A 16790-nucleotide genomic window follows, 5' to 3' on the forward strand; every position below is an offset into this window, starting at 1 on the left:
CCCGAGAGGAGATTTGATAAAGGTCCTCACATGCCTGCGAGGCCATTACAGAGGGGAGCCTTTTCTCTGTGGCTGTAGGGACAGGACCAAGCTGTAGCAGGGCAAACTGAGGCCGGGGGTGAAGAGCTCTCTGGCGGGGCCAGGCACTGGCACAGACGTTGTGCGATCTCCGCTCTGGGAAGCTCTCCAGGCAGGCAGGACACGCACGCACGCGCACTCCCGCTCCGAGTAGGAGGTTGCACTAGAGAGGCCCCGGCGGTGCCGGCACGGACAGCCCTGGCCGGGGCCACGAGAAGACGCTAACGCTAGCGCCACCGCCCCGCCTCACGTCCGGCCTCCCCGTCACGTGACGCGCGAAGTTTGATCAGGTGACCCGCCCCCAACCACGTGACAGGCCTCCGCGCTTCCTTGTTTAGGTCGCAGCTTGCTGGCTGGGTGGACGGGACCCTGACAATACCGCGCACCTATTGGCTGAGACGAGAGAGCGGCAGGCAGGGATTGGTCCGCGGGTCGCTGCGAGCCGTGGCGATGGCGGCGGCGTTGGTCTGGGCCATGGCGGTGCTGGCGCTAGCGCTGGCCGAGGGGGCGGGCGCGCTAGACAACGGGCTGGCCCAAACGCCCCCCATGGGCTGGCTGCACTGGGAGCGGTTCTTGTGCACCACGGACTGCGCCAGCGCCCCGCACGCATGCGTCAGGTATGGGGGTTGGGGGGAGAGAGGGGACCCGGAAGGGGCGTGTGCGACCCCCTCCGACCCTGCCCGGCGGCCGGACCCCGCACCACGCATGCGCCAGGCCGCCCCCATCGCCCCTCGAGCCCCGCCCCCTGCGCGGCCTAGGCCTGCTGCCGCACGACAACAACCGTATTTGTCCTACAAGTTCAGCCTCGGCATGGGGCAGTCAATAGTAAGTGTTCAAAACGCACGGTGGGGCGCACTCGGGCAGGCTCTTCCCGAGCCCGTCACTGCCAGCAGGGGCAGGCTCGGCCCTGCCACAGTACCCAGCCGCAGCAGCCAGTGCCCCAGAAACCATGTCAGCAGCTGCTACCTCAGCTTGCCACATCCCTGGGGTACCTCAGGCTCACATGACCCACTTCTTTTCCCCGCGCCCCAGCGAGCAGCTGTTCATGCAGATGGCGGACTTGCTGGCAGCAGAGGGCTGGAGGGACGCAGGGTACGAATACGTCTGCATCGACGACTGCTGGATGGCACCGAGCCGGGATGGTGGGGACAGGCTCCAGCCCGACCCGCAGCGCTTCCCCCACGGCATCCGCCAGCTGGCAGACTACGTGAGTGCAGGGAAGTTAAGACGTGGTCCCTCCCCCAGGCCTTCATCTTTCCTCTGGACCCCGACTAGTGCACAGAGAGCTGCGTGAGGATGCAGGGAACTTACCCTGACCTCTTACAACTGACTGGTTTGCTTGATGTATTGTAATCGCCTTTGTGGTGGTTCCCCCTCAGTGCAGCTGCTGACACGTTCTGTATCAGGCCTGCGGGGACCTCCCAACCACCCTCTGGCTTCTGTGGTGGGAGGGACGTGCTGGTCCCTATTCACACACTTTCCCCTACAATTGCAAACTGTGATGGGGATCCCAGAGGTATCCTGGGAGAAATTCGCTTGAATTGGACTGCTCTTGGGCTGCCAGAAATATTCACCAGTTAATTCACTTCACAGGGCAGGCCCAGCCTACTTTAAGGGTCTTCATTTCTCCTGTTTCTCTCAGGTCCATTCTAAAGGGCTGAAACTGGGGATTTATGGGGATGTTGGAAACAAAACCTGTGCTGGCTACCCTGGCAGTTATGGCCACTATGACCTTGATGCCCAAACCTTTGCTGACTGGGGTGTAGACCTGCTGAAGTTTGATGGCTGTTACCATGGCACACTGGACCTACTGGCAGAAGGTACACGCCAACTTGAGAAGGTTCCACGTGGGAATGCTTCCCCCATTAGTTCTAGCCTGGAACTGAGGCACAAGTTGCAAAGAGCTGCTCTTTGCTAAATGCATTTGCCCTACTTGTTTACCTAGAAAAGGGACAGAAGATTTTTATGCATAGTGAAAAGTGTAGGAGAGGTAGGAACTTACTGAAACTCAGAGGACGCACATGGCTGAGGGGCCAGGAATGCACGTTGCCAATTACCCCTTTAACTTGCCAATGATAAAGCAGGGGGACAAGGGCATTGTCAGTACCCTGCCACAAAGGTGGTTTGTTAAAGTATGCTTAAGAGATTCAAAGAAGAGGTCCCCCCAAACAATGTGTGGTAATCTAATACAAGAGTAAAATTCCTGATCCCCAAGTACAACCGTTTTGGCCCTCATCAAAAGAGCAAATGTACCTCTGGGTCAGGAACCTCTGGGGTTTTATGCCCATGAACACTGCATGCCCCTGGAGGCTGAGGGGGCACAGTGACCACCTGCAGGCAACAGCAGGGGTGTGGTGGCAGCAAGCAGGGAGCTCCTGCAGGCAGCCACGCGGTGTCAGTGGCTGTGGGGGTGGGGTGGCAAGCACCAACAGACGCCAGCAGCGTTGGCCAGTGGCAATCGAGGATTGCCCGCAGATGCTGTCCAGGGGAGGGGCTGAGCGGCGACTGCCCACAGGTGCCACCAGCAGCATCAGTGATGCTTTTTGCAGGGGGTGCACTGCCAAGCTCAGGGGGTGCATATGCACCCGTGTGCACCCCCTACATGTTGCCAATGTTTATGCCCCAACCAAAGCCTCAGCACATCCCAGTTAAAATCCCCAGCCTTGGCTAAGGCCAACACTCAGTACTTTTGAGGAAGGCAAAAACCAGATACCAGTAACAGGAAGAGAAAAAGGCTTCACTCTTCTAGAGAACCTTTCAGCCAAGAGTCTCAAAGCATGTTACACAATTTCAGCCCCATCACCCCCATAAGGGAGTGCCATAATGGGGCTATTTATACCTAGCATAAAAGTGCAACTACTGTGGCTTTTAGGAGCAAGAAGATTTGAGAGCTCTGGGAAGGAAAGCAATGAAGTAGTTCTGTTTAAAGCACATGACTTCAGGGCTCAAAAGCAGGCTGACAAACCAAACTACCAATCCACAGTGATCAAGTGTGTCAGTCTGGCAGGGCTGGAGTCTGGTGCATTTCAGCACACACAGGTCATGCACTTCTTCACCACTGAGACAGAGTAGCAGATACCTTTCAGAGGGAACAGTGCACCCAAGATAACTTGATCTGCATTTGTTCATTATCAGAAGGGTGACTAGTGTTGCTGTGCTGTTTGGCAACAGACAAGCTGGAAAGGGGACTATTCTCCACTGCTGATTGGTCTAATACATACAGTCTACAGTTCCTGTTGGGGGAAAAGGCACAGCTCAGAAAGTACCTGAGGCAGCAGAGGGTAAAGCTAAAAGATTTTGGCAGCTTATAGCTCTGACCCCAGCAGGCAGAGAAGCAAAGAATCATGTTCTCTCTCTCTCTACCAATGTTCTCTCATGTCAAAGAAGACACATAGGACAGGACTCTTCTGGATACAAAACTAATAGAATCTCTCCAATGAGTTATCTTCTACATTCCCTCACAATCCAAGTGGCTTTTTCCCTAGGAAAGGAAAGGGGGTGCGCTGAGACGTTAGCCGCAGGCAGCTATACTCAAAACAGCCCTCTGTACAGAGAAAGGCTTCTGACACTAAAATACCAGCTCTCTGTAAAACAAATGGGTCTGCTCAATACAAACTCTAAAGTCCTACAGTAAGGCAGAGAAAGCTGCTTTACACAGCAGTATGTACATACCAAGGGATGAGTCTCAGCACAAAGGTCATGCTCAGAATCACATAGCAACATGGTGGCTTTGACAGGGATTACAGATGAGTACATCTTCCCAGTCCTCTTCTGTAACCAGCAGCCCGTATTTTCTCCATAACTTGTGAATTTGCCCTATTGCTCCAGTGTCCTAAAGCAGGTGATTGTCCTATGCAGATTTTGGCCTGTGCAGACTTCAGCTGGGACTAGGGCAACCCCTCCCTTCTTCCCTGGCCTTCCTGTAATCTCACTACCTGTAATCCGTCCTGTTTTTCAGGAGTTTATAGTTTGATCCACTGGTGGTAATAAGTTACCCCAACCTTCTGCCTTCCTTTAGGTTATAAAAACATGTCTCTGGCCCTGAATAAGACTGGCAGAAGCATTGTATACTCCTGTGAATGGCCTTTCTACATGTTGCCTGTGCAAAAGGTGAGGAGACCTTCAACCAGACATTGTCTTTAGATGTGTCCAGTGGGAAGATACTGGGGATATTCACTGTACTAAGAATCAAATTAACTTGTAGAGCTAACTCCAGGGCCTGCAAGTTAAATGCACACTGAATGTTCAAATAGTGGCTGAAGGGAAATGCTGAATGAAGGAGCACTGAGAAGTGGGAGAAAGTGAGTGTAAGCCAAGAATGGTATCTAGACTCTTATGGCAGAGAACTTATGCATCCGAAGAGCCTTTGACTGCTGCCCAGATCTCCTGGGTCATCCTCTTTATTACGGGATTAGAAGGGCCAGTTTTGTCTTGCTGCTCAACTGGAGCATTCCTGCATTGGGCTTCAGCAATTCTGCTACAGCGTGAAGAAGGGGATCTAAGCCACTGCTGAACTGCATATTGTCATGTCCCCTTATTTACTTTATCTAATTCCCCTTTGAGGAGTCTTAACTATAGGAACTAAATACTCAAGGCACCAACTTGCTGGTGCTGCAGTGCTTTCTCACAGAATTGCCGTTCCCAGTGTTGCTAAGTCACTTCATTAAATTTATCTACCTCTAGGACAGGAAGGCATTTTGAAGTGCCTGGGTGCAATACGTCAATGGAAATAATGGGGTATGTCACAGACAGGGCATTACATTAACCAGTACTCAAGGAGTTTACAACACAAAAAGTGGGAGTAATTATTTAGGATGGTACTAAGTGTAATGGAGTGTGATGGGGAAAACCATCAGGCTGATTAGTAAGGAGAAAAATGTTTTGACAGAGTTGAGTGGCCAAGGAATGTTTTCCTAGGGGAAGGAATGGTTGAAATGTCATTGCCTGGTGCATCTGAAACTAAACTAGCAATCACTAACCAAAGACCACCCTCTCTGAATAGCCGTGTACAGGCCCTTACAGAGTGACAAAACCTGTCGGGCTGTCCACTGCCTCCAGCTATTAAATTCTTCCTGGTGAACGCATGACAACCCACCTCACTGTGTGCCTCCTTACCCTCAAGCCAGCCCATGCTCACTAAGAGGCACCCTCTTTTTCTGACAGCCCAATTATACAGAGGTCAAGCAGTACTGCAATCATTGGAGGAACTTTGCTGATGTCTTCGATGCCTGGATTAGCATCAAAAGTATCTTAGATTGGACAGCTTCTCACCAAGACATTATTGTGGATGTTGCTGGACCAGGAGGCTGGAATGACCCTGACATGGTGAGAACAAAGTTCACATAGCAATGCAACCTGAGTTGGCTATAGGATTAGACCTAGCTACAGGATTAGACAGGGAGAGATATCCCTAAGAAGCTGATGTTGGAGATGTGTTGGGGTAGTTGCCAGTAATGTTTCTTTCATCAGCAGGGAACCTGGTTTTCTCTGATCACAAATCAGATCACAAATCACAAATTCTCTGACAAAAACCCCAAAATCCATTATTAAAATTAAAAGCCCCCTGCAGCCTCCCCCAGCCCTGCTGGTGCCCCTCACTCACCTCTACAACAGCCCCCCCATCCTACTCATGCTTCTTGCACCCTACCCACAGCCCCTGCCCCCCAGCTGCCAGGACTACGGGGCCAGGGACCCAAGTCTGCAGCTCCCTGCCCCTAACAGCAGGCAGCTGTAGCAGAAGCAGCATGGAGTCAGCTCCCCCACTGCTGCTGCCTGTTTGAGCAGGGGCAGGACCAGCACCAGCTCCCTCCACAGCCCTGCCGGTGCCCCCAGCCATGACCTGCATCCCCCAGCCCTGCCAGAGGGGCCCCTACCCCCTGCAAGCCCCACTTACCTCACAGGCTCCAGGAGCAAAGATTGAGGTTGAGCTGAGCAGCCATGTTTGACTGAGAACCTCAGGCCCTGCCCTTCCCCCTCCCCCTCTAGGTAGGGCTGAAAGTTTGCCACCCTGTTTGCTAACAGCTCTTGCAGGCTGGAGCTCAACCAACCTGCAGAGCTATTTGCAAAAGCAGGGAATCCGCAGGTTTCTCTGCTAAAAGGAGAAATCCACATTTTCTCCCCAAAAGTCCCCAAATTACTGCCTGAACTAGGATCTTGCCCCCACCTCTCTGCCAGCTGTTGCTGCCTAGTCCAGAGTTGTTACCAGAATTAGGATGTCTTAGCATGACATATTCTGCGCACTAGAGATGGTGCATCCATCCTGTCACTTAACCAGTGCTGTTATTTGTCTTCCCAATTTCAACCCAAAGAAGCACTGAGCAAGAAACCCCACCTCTAGATACTAACATTCTTGTTCTCCATTTATCCAAGCTGGTGATTGGGAACTTTGGACTGAGCTGGGACCAGCAGGTGACTCAGATGGCACTGTGGGCTATCATGGCAGCTCCACTGTTCATGTCCAATGACCTGCGTCAGATTAGTCCACAAGCCAAGAGGCTGCTTCAGAACAAGGAGGTTATTGCCATCAATCAGGACCCACTAGGCAAGCAAGGATACCGCATCACCAAGGTATGCTGGAAATGGAGATAGTGGCATGGGGGAGAGGGTCTTCCCCAATACAGGCAAGTGGGTTGCTGAAGGTTCAGTGGCAGAGCCTTCAGAGTTCATTGGCAGAGCAAAGTTTTGGAAGACAAACCCACAGAGAACTCATTTCTTGCTGATGCTGCTGCCTGCTAAGGGAGAAAGCAGCTATTACCCACTCTGCCCAATCATAAACCTGTTTGTTTTCCTCTTGGCAGGATAACAACTTTGAGCTGTGGGAGCGGCCTTTGACAGGTAGAGCTTATGCTGTGGCTGTGGTGAACCGGCAAGAGATTGGAGGGCCACAGCTCTTCGCTTTTGCTACCTCATTCCTTGGCAATGGACTGGCATGCAACCCCGCATGCTCCATTCAGCAGATCCTCCCTACCAGTGAGGACTATGGACTGCACAACTGGGTCTCCTTCTTGAAAGTTAAGGTGAACCCAACGGGCACTGTACTGCTGAAAGCAGCAGTGATAGAGGAGTTCCCTGAAGAGAAGCTGGCCCCAAATAGCAAGAAACCCTCTCTAGATACCTTGTAATATGACAGCCTCCTCCCTGGTCCTCAGAGGCTTTGTTCTCTCCTCAACCCACCTGGAGAAGGTCAAGGGAGTGTGCAAGATCCTGATACTGACAAATCTTAAATCTACTTCAGTACCCTTGGTGGATTTAACATAAGTGCACCCACTCAACTTTGGTATGCCAATTACAAAGAAAGGGCCCATCTTTTCCAGAGCTATTCAGTCCACTTTACAGCATATGATTTAATTTAGCTATGAAAAGGGAGGTCAAGAGACTGAGCAGGACTGGAGCAAGACTCATAAGATACAGCAGCCCTGGTTGCATAGAAAATGCAAAGCAAGCACACAGCACTTTACTGAGGCTCTTAAATCTTGCAAGGACTCTGAGAAATGCTCCACCCATGCACTGTCACAACTTCCTTCAGGCCAGCATGATTCTTGATTACACCAGATGCATGAAAAACAAGCTCCATCCAGCCTCATCAAAGAACGTTCCCCTCTGTATGATCTCCCACTCCTAGAGTCACCTTAGAGCCAACACACTTCAAAGGCTATAGCTTTCTTCCTGGCCGTCTTCCCTTTGCTCTAGATATGGGTGAAAGCTACCACGCTCCTGTGAAATTACGTCTCCTACTCTCCCAGAAGTAAACTGCCTTGCCCACATGCTGACTTTGCTGTAGCCCAAACATTAAGTGGGACTACGCTGTTTTAGGATTCATCTGCTTTTCTTAATGGAAGAGGAGTAGGAGCAGTCCCCAGCTACTTTCAAGCAGGTCTATCTGATGCTATTACCTCCATGCCCTCTGCTGCAGGCACTGGAGTCAGTCTTAAACGATTTTATTCTTGGTGCTAACCCTGTGAACTATGATGTGCAAGTTGCAGTTGTGTGTTGGTGGAACTGAGACTGCCTTCAGCTTCCTGGATCGCTGGGAAACTCAAGTTTCCTAGCTCTTGTGAAACTAATACAATCACATATCAACCACTTGTATATACATTGTTGGTATATATTGGTGGTACCTCCTTCCAGGACTTGTAGTCATTTGTCTTCAGACTTTCAAGAAAAAAACAATGCATGTACTCTTCCCACCTGTCTAAATGAGGTAAGAAGTATTTTACCAATAGACGGTGCTGTTGAATCCTACTAAACACACTGTAAGATGCATCCAGCACCCTAAGCTGCTAAGTACTCCAAGAGGCCTCAAGTTGGTAGCTAGCATAGGTACAATAAAAGGTATCATTTTGGAACCAGGAGTTCTAGATTTTTGCATTTCTTTTCATCTCAGACCAACGCAGCTACCACATACATCCCTGAAGCATAGGTACGTTACTTCAAATACTTTTAATTTAACTAGTTTCAATATAAAACTCAGTCAACCTAAAAGATCATAGATATGGTTACCTATATATCTGTGGGAATGGGCTAGTTACGATGTCCCTTCCAGTCCATGTTTATCATCTGCAAGTTTAAGTGAGATGCTATTATGCATATCCACAGCTCAGAACAGCTTATCTGTAAAACTCCGCCTTTTGAACATTAAGCTGGCTAGAACAGGGGTGACCAACCTGTAGTGCAAGTGACACAGGCAGCCTACATGGCACATGACAGGCTGGGGAGGAGATGGATAACACAGTGGCAGACTGGGCAGGAGAAGAAAATTGGAGTGGCACTCAGGAAATGTGCAGGGCTAGTTTGTGGCATGCCTGCCAAAAAGATTGGCCGCCACCAGGCTAGACGTACCCACTAAACAAAAACTATCCTACTTACAGTTCAACAGTTGTCACTTTTTAATGGACTTTGACGGATGGAGAAATGTCTTTTGACAACACCCAAAAAGGCAATTTTTCTCATTCTATCCCCTTTCACTGACAGAATAACCTTCTTGCTCAGAAAATACCTGTAGCCTTAGGGTAGTAAATTTATTCTCCCCAACTTTAGGTTTAATGCCAAGCAGAGCTTCACAGAGATGCTATAAAATGCTCTTATAGCACATCTCTTCCCCTCCAGTGCTTAAGGATTTTTGTTTCATTTTGCTTTGATTGTTGGCAACTGCTTCTCGGACATCAGCAGCACAGGAACGTGTGCTATGCTTAACAGGTTTTTTTGTGTGTTTTTTTTTAAAGATATGGATATTTTCTAATGTCAGTGTGGAACCACAAGCCAGGTATAGGCTTGCTACCAGGACAGTCCAGGCTCTGCCCCACAACAATTGGTTAAACATACATTTTAAGCCTCTGGACAAATCATATTCCCTTTCCCCAAAAGGAGAATAAAAATCACAGCCAGCTACAGGAAACATGACCACATGCTCTGCTCCTCCAAGCCCCACACACACTATTCACATTTACCAGCTGCACTAAATGACAGTTGCTGACTAACCAGGAATCCAGGTTTTCTATTCACCACAGAAAATGTGGTAAAACACGGATTTTCTCCTTTAAAGAAAAATGTTGGAAACAGTGGGTTTCCAATGTGGGTAAGGTGTGGGGAGAGGAAGGAGGGCGATCAGCAGGGATCCAGGTTTTCTGTTTGCCACAGAAAAAACACAGTAAAACACAGATTCTCTCCTTTAAAGGAGAAAATGTGAGAAAGTGGGTTTCCCCTTGCAAGGTGGCAGAGTTCCAGCCTGCAAGAGGTTGGGGAGAGTGGGAGGAGGGCAATCAAGCACAGGGTGCCACACATGCACCTGGCAGCCAAGCATGGAGAGCAGCTCCCTCCCTGCAAATAAGTCCGGGGGGGGGGGGGGGGGAGGATGGTAGGGGGAAAGAGTACTGAGGCCCCCCATAGCAAGGGTGGGGGGAATTAGGCAGTGCTGGGGACAGTGCATGGGGCCCAGGGCAGGAATGCGTGGGGGAGTGAGCTAGAGCCACGGACAAGGGCAGAGCACCAGCACATTCAGGCTGTTCAGTGCCACAAACCAATGGGCAGCCAAAGCTGGACCTGTGTCCTGGTGAGCAAAGAGGGCAGGGGGAGCTCTGATTTTCCATGATAAAATAACCAAAATCAAATGTCAAAATATATAGGTATTTAGAATTTATTTCATTACTAGCCAATTCCCTGTCAAGAATGACAAGGGGGGGGGAGGGGAACCCCATGTCCCACCCCCAGGCCCACTCCCCACTTCCCTCCTGCCACTTCGGGTCTAGGCCCGCTCCCCCCTTCCCCGTTGCCGCACAGAAGAGGAGTGGATCCAGAACTGATGCAAGGGGTCGAGGGGGAGGACCAGGCCTGAGGGTGGCCCGCCGTGGTGGTGCAGGGGGGAACAGCAGGCCCAGGCTGACGCGGTGAGAGGGGGACAGGAGAAGCGGGCTCAGGGCCAACATGGAGGCGGCGGCCTGCTCCTCCCTCCCCACACTGCTTCCACATTGGGCCTGGCCGCTCGCTCGCTCGCTCTCTCTCTCTGTGTGTGTGTGGTCGTCCTCCTCCTCCCCCACCATAGCGGGCCAACTTCCCCCCTGCCCCCCACCATCAGGCCCAGGCCTGCTCTTCCGCTCCCCCCACCACCACGTTGGCCCTACAAGCAGTGATGACAGAGTTGGGGAGGGGCACCCCCCCTTCCTGTGGCATCCCAATGCTCCCCCCCCCCCAGGAGCAAGGGGAGGGGGCAAGGCTAGGTCTGGTGGCCTCGCCCCCATTCTCCACTCAATTGTCGATGCAGGGAACATAGCGGGGGGGGTGAGGCCAACTGTGCTGGCCTCACCCCCCTTCCCCCTGACCCCTCATGTCCCTGTCATCATGGCGGCATTCTGCCACGCCACCACCTCCTGTCCCAATGCTGTATTCACACTCAGATTAGTTCTTTTCAGTCAGCCACAGTGCAAATAAAGCATTACGGACAAAAAGACAGACAGACTAAGGCTTTTATATTAGTGATTGAAGCACTGGTAGATTTCCAAATTTCTTTAAAATTATAAATATATCAATGAAACATTGTGTTCAACTGATACCTATCTATCTATTTAGTGGCATTTCATTTTAATCAGGGAAAAACATGGAGTCTGCGTTTTTTTTAAATCAGAGAATATGTGATTTTTAAACAGAGAAAACCAGGACCCCTGCTAATAATGGTACTGAAAACAGGAGACATATATGATGAAAGTTCTTGTATTATCATCATAGCTAGTCCCTGCCTCTGGAGCCTTTGCACATTCACTCCCTGTGTTTTCAGGGCAGCAGGGTTGCTTCCTGTGCTTCTCACAGGAACCTAAAACACATCCATCTATTTAGTAGGGCTAGCAAGCAAAGTTTCCAGCATGCAACAGGACCACCACTGAAGGATACAGCCTGTGAAAGAACTCCATTCCAGCCTCCTCTTTTTTCAGGGTTTTTTTTTTTCCCTTTGTCCTCTCACCTGTCAACTTGGTTGCCCCGGGTTACCATGTGCATGACTGACTACAAGTACAAGGGAGGGAACTTGACCCCCCAACCACCATGGCTTGAGCTCTGACCCCATGACTGGGGACAGTGGCTTAACAGTGATGCTTCTTGGTCAAGATGTGATGCTGTTCAGATTGGTTGATCAACATTAAAACAACACCTGGCCTTGATTGGATCAAGCAGGTGAGGTCAGAGAGGGCTATTTTAAGTGAGGGGCTCTCCAGGAGGAGGGGAGAGCCATGTTGCAACTTATATACAGCAACTCAAACCTCTACAATCCTCACCCACTTCTGGGATGCTGTGAGTAAATTAATAGAAACTTGACTAGAAAGGTAGCTTATCATAATTTAGAAACCTTTTAAACGGCTATCCGGCCGGTTCTGTTTGCTCTGGGTATTCTTTTGATACTTCTGACTCGTACCCCTCCCCAAGCCTACCCTCTTCTCTACCCAATAAAACTATCTGCTATAACCAGTTTGGTGATGCATGTTTGAGGGGGAACGGGCATGCCTTTGCATTCCCTTGGCTCAGTTGATTAAGGGACAGTGTTCCCTCTAAGGTGCGCACAATTAAAAATCTTGCCGTGCACAAACGTTTTCATGCTGCGCACCCGCCCGGAGAGGAGCTGGGCATGGAATGCGGCAGAGGCACTGGGGCCAGCGTGGGACACTTAAGTAAGCTCCTCACTTTAGGGCAGGCAGCAGCTCCTCCCCAAGACGGGGATGGGCGTGGGCTCCGATGGCTCCAGGGAACTGCTCTGCACCCCTGCATCGCCTCAGAGAGCAAGGAGGCACATGCCACCAGGGCTGGAGAGCACAGCAGTTCCCTGGAGCCAGCAAAGCCTGCAGAGCACTGCTCACTAGCTACTAATGGAAAAATTTTGAGCTCTGCAGCAAGCTGGTAGGGAAACAGAAGCCCTTAATCTAAAAGTTCTACACTAGGTCCTAGAATTGCTTTTTATATTTAAAAAAAAAAAAAATCTGTAGTTAAATTCTGAACTGAAATGAGTCCAAGTAGAATATTGAAAACAACACTTAGTATTTTTTCCTCTTATAAACAGAACAAAAATAGTTCTCTTATCATTTGCACTGCAGAGCACTGTAAATCAGCAAGTATGTTGGACAGCGATTAAAAATAAATCAGACAGCTAAATGGAACAGGTAAAATTTGGCTGTTCGTTATATTTTTAGTCTTGACAGAATACTTCTCTTCAAAATCATTGTCTGTTCCTCCAATCAGATTCTCTTCGGCACTTTACCCCATTATAGGGGGAGGAAGGGAGAGGGAAGACACTGTGCCGTATCAAGGTGGGGCAAGCAGGACAACTGCCCTGGGTGCTGAAGCGAAGGGGCGCTAACAGGTGCTGCCCAGCCAGTGTGGGGCATGGGATGGAGCCATGAGCATCTCATTTTGGGGGCACAGGGATGCAGGGAGGGCGGCTCCCGCCACTGCATGCACTGGCAAGCATGGGGGGGAAACTGCTCCGCGGGCTCCACTGGCTGTGAAGCAGCGCGCTTATGGACCGAAGCAACATGCTCACAGACCACTACTCCTTAGAGCGAACATTGCTAAGGGAAGCTACTTTCTGTGCTTTAAGCTAAAGATTCTCACAGTGGATCAAGCACACTCAAGGTCTACAAGGCCTGTGTACCCCAGGGGGCACAGGGCCCAAATACAGACCAGACCCCTGGGTGGAAGCCTGGGGTAACTACTGCTAGTGGGTGTGCTCCAGGAAGGGGGTCGGCAAGGCATGAGGTGCCCCAGGGGAGGCACTGAGAGCCTGGTAGGTAGGGGCACAGTGAGGTGGGTGGCTCAGCGCAGGAGTGCCTCCTACTGGTCTGCCACACAGCCCACCTTACACGTTTTCTCTAAAGGTCCTTAGTCCGAGATGAGGCCTGGTCACCATGCTGCACCAACAAAATCCTACTGTCATTATACCCAACCCTTAGCATTTAAACAGCTGCAACTGTACATAGACAGCAGCTTGCATCTGCTCTAGTGTGGTTTAGCTCCTGTAAAACAAAACCACAGTCGGCCGGCTTAAACCAAAAAAATCTGCATACAAAGCTGCACTGGTTGTAAATGAAACAATTTCTATGGGGATCTTATTCACGTAGCTAAAGGATCTGTAAGGTCCCTTCCAGCCCCTAGCTATGAAACTGGGAGGAGAGCAGCAGCACAGCACTCCCACATAGGAGTCTCTGGGACAACAGGCTGACAGGACTGCAGGAGCCTCCAGAGTGCAAGCACTATACTCCTCACCCAAACCCTTGTATATAAGCGCATCTCTCTCTAGCTGTAGACAAATTTATTTTACAGCTTCTGTGAGCAACAGCCTCACCCCACACGGTAATTTTCAGCCACTTGTCAGATCTCCAGGAACAGCTCCCACTGGATTTGCTATAGCCAAGTCCCCACCTCTAGCAGTAAGGATGAAGTACGAGAGGAGCAGACTGTTTCAACGTATTTTAATGTTCCATAGCAGGTGGAGCTTAGAACTGGATAACCTGGCCCTGTTAGAAAAAGAAAGAACAGACTAAGCATGTACAGCACTGAACATCCCAACCTCTAGCCAGCCTCCTCAGTGTCACTTCTGCAGCAGTGTTCGATAGCACCTTACGCAGCCATTCCTCGACAAAATCCACTGATACACATTACTGTATCCTCCCTCCCAAAAACTCCATTTGCAGCCTCATTATTTCATCCAGGGGACAGTAGATTCATTACTTCACCAGCTCTTACCAACTAGAAAACAGCAGGGTATTTCCAGTAATGGAAGAGTGGCCAAGATCTAGTCAGCTCTAGAAATGTAGCTCTGACCACTGTGAAGAAGCTCAAGTGGACATACAAGTCACAGTTTAACTTTCACCAGCAACCAACAACCCTTCTCAATGCATAACACCAACCTTTCTCTTCTTGTCTCCTCCCAGTTCAAAGTGTTTGCATCTCTTAATGGCCAGCATCCTCTTAGACCTGCAGTTGGGCTCCACACACTCAAGCCTCAGCACAATCTTCTTTGTGGTCTTGGCCTGGGGGGTGAAGGGAAGGGCAGAAATGGGGAACAAGAAAATGAAGGTGAATATACCATTTCCAGCAGTAGGCGGAATTAGCAATTATTTAGCCATGAAAAGGAGCAGCACCTCATAAGGTGGAAACCTCATAAGCAAGCACAAAAAAAACCCAACTAGAAGCCTGGGAAAAAAAATGCCATCCTGTGTGAGACACCTTTCTGGGGCAGAAAGTTTAGTGTTCCTAAAAGAGAGGACTAGGAACCCTGAACAGACCTGGAGAGGCCCATTTCCTACCTCATGCCAATCCCAGCTTGCAGCACACTCATCTTAGGTCCTGCACATTCCTGGTCAGGATGCTGCTGGTTCCGATTGTCACAAACTACTCAGGTAACAGTCTCCAAAACTCAAAAACACCTACTTCTTTCATACTTCACAGTTTTGAGAGAGAACCATGCTGAGTACATTTGTGCCCCATCTGTAACCCAAGATCTTCAAAGAAAATCTGTTCCATCACCAAGTGTGCTACAAGCAAACAAGTTAAAGTGGTGACTAGTTGCATCTGAAGGAACCCAAACACCACTGGGAAGTATTTTTTTCAAAAGGCAAAAAGCAATAAGCCCCATAGATATCTAGGATAGCATAAGGAGAAAAATACATTCAATCCTCTCTCCACAAACACTACACTGCCTCTCTAGACATCTTTTTTTCATGAACCACTAGAAGGTGCTTCATTTCCCTCCCCCAGGATACCCTTAATGGACCATCTTTGACCTAATCTACACAGCTTTCAGGACTCAGAAAAATCACTTCTTTAAGCAAAATAGTGACAGAATGGAAACTCCTAGAGTGGGAGGTTTTACAACCTAAATGTGTTTCAGTCATGATACTGTAATATAAGAAGTCATCAATATGGATAAGGAAACAGGTAATACTTTGCCCAGATTGCACTGATTCTCTCACCACAGATCATGAGAACGTTGCTTTTGTTTGAGACATTTTTAAATAGGTGCCTTGCTTGCCTACAGCATGTCCTGCTCAAAGACATACATGTCAACCCACCATAAAGGAAAGGATTTATCTATGTATTTATTATAGATTTGGACAAGAAACAGAAAAAAAACACCACACACTTCAAAATAAGCTGTCACGGTTCAGGAACTCAAGTTACACTCAAAATGCAAGATGCAGCTTCAGGCCACCACACACCAAGATCCCCAACACAAAGCCACTTGCAGTCAGCCCCAGGGAGATGTCCCATATTATGTGCAAGAGCCCTTTCAAATTTCCTCACTTCATCCTGCACACTGTATAACCAGTGTTTCAGAGACCACTCGCCAGTAGTCAGTGCTCACCTTCTTACGGAAGATTGGCTTGGTCTGACCGCCATAGCCACTTTGCTTCCGATCGTAGCGCCTCTTTCCTATGAGGGAAGAGACAGGTCCATTTGAATTAGCAGTTAAAAGGCAACCTGAAGCAGAAGGTGGAGGCTCCAAGCACTGCTGGTGAACAAGCCTGGTCCACACAAGGTTACGAAAACTAAAAAGCTCCCTCCTCTCCTCTTCTGCAGAGCCTTGTCCAGCGCCCCCATCGTGCACAAAATATGCTACATGAAACTAGGCACTGAAGACCCTGGACTCCCGCTGCCCACGCTCCCCCTACAGCTCATACCGAGCCAGGCCCGTCAGACCTCAGCCCCGCACCCCCACCTTACCCTGGGCGTACAGGGAGTCCTTGCCCTTCTTATACTGGGTCACCTTGTGGGGCTGGTGCTTGCCGCACTTCTTGCAGTAGGTCCGGCGGGTCTTGGGGACGTTCACCTGGCGGAAACAGGCGCGGCGCTTGGAGCCTGCGGCCACTGCCCGGGGTAGCCCCCCTATCCTCCCCCACGCCACCGCCCGCAGTAACCACGCCACCGCGGAGCCCAAGGAGAGGACACGCCCGCCCCGCGCCCCAAGGACTCCCGCTCCCCCCGGCCTCCTTCCCCCACAGCGGCCCCCAACCCGCGCGGGCCCAGGGCTGATAGCCGCGTGGGGCAGATGCCGGCGGATGCCGCGGGCCACCCCGCTCACCATCTTCCCGGCAGGAGCGGCGACCGCCAAGAGGAGCGCACGCCCCGGAAGCGGAAACAAAGAGACTGCAGCAAAAGCCAGAACCACAGAGAAACGAAGAGCGGGCTAGAGCGCCGCCTGTTGCCGGAGCCGCCTGGCAAGAAAGACCTCGGCGCTC

At 50.4% G+C, this 16790-nt stretch overlaps 2 protein-coding genes across 3 annotated transcripts; one reads left to right on the top strand and one right to left on the bottom strand.

Annotated features, from left to right (window-relative positions):
• The first annotated feature begins 401 nt into the window (after window positions 1–401).
• GLA (galactosidase alpha) lies at window positions 402–8429 on the top strand. Of its 2 annotated transcripts, XM_006266019.4 has the most exons (7): window positions 402–695; window positions 1111–1285; window positions 1721–1898; window positions 4097–4188; window positions 5242–5403; window positions 6448–6645; window positions 6876–8429. In XM_006266019.4, the coding sequence occupies exons 1-7, from the start codon at window positions 529–531 to the stop codon at window positions 7197–7199; spliced, it is 1296 nt and encodes a 431-aa protein (XP_006266081.3). In that variant the 5' UTR covers window positions 402–528; the 3' UTR covers window positions 7200–8429. The 2 variants fall into 2 exon arrangements, with proteins under 2 accessions (XP_006266081.3, XP_019343528.2); XM_019487983.2 differs by lacking the exons at window positions 402–695; window positions 1721–1898 and adding an exon at window positions 752–903.
• A 5575-nt stretch (window positions 8430–14004) lies between these two features.
• RPL36A (ribosomal protein L36a) lies at window positions 14005–16715 on the bottom strand. Its single transcript, XM_014599244.3, has 5 exons — window positions 16634–16715; window positions 16276–16381; window positions 15917–15984; window positions 14460–14582; window positions 14005–14066 (listed from the first exon to the last, which is right to left on the bottom strand). Exons 1-5 carry the CDS (start codon window positions 16634–16636, stop codon window positions 14046–14048), a joined length of 321 nt encoding a protein of 106 aa, XP_014454730.1. The 5' UTR covers window positions 16637–16715; the 3' UTR covers window positions 14005–14045.
• Window positions 16716–16790: the final 75 nt, after the last annotated feature.

The sequence above is a fragment of the Alligator mississippiensis genome, chromosome 8, assembly GCF_030867095.1.
Source record: "Alligator mississippiensis isolate rAllMis1 chromosome 8, rAllMis1, whole genome shotgun sequence".
Classification (NCBI taxonomy): domain Eukaryota; kingdom Metazoa; phylum Chordata; order Crocodylia; family Alligatoridae; genus Alligator; species Alligator mississippiensis.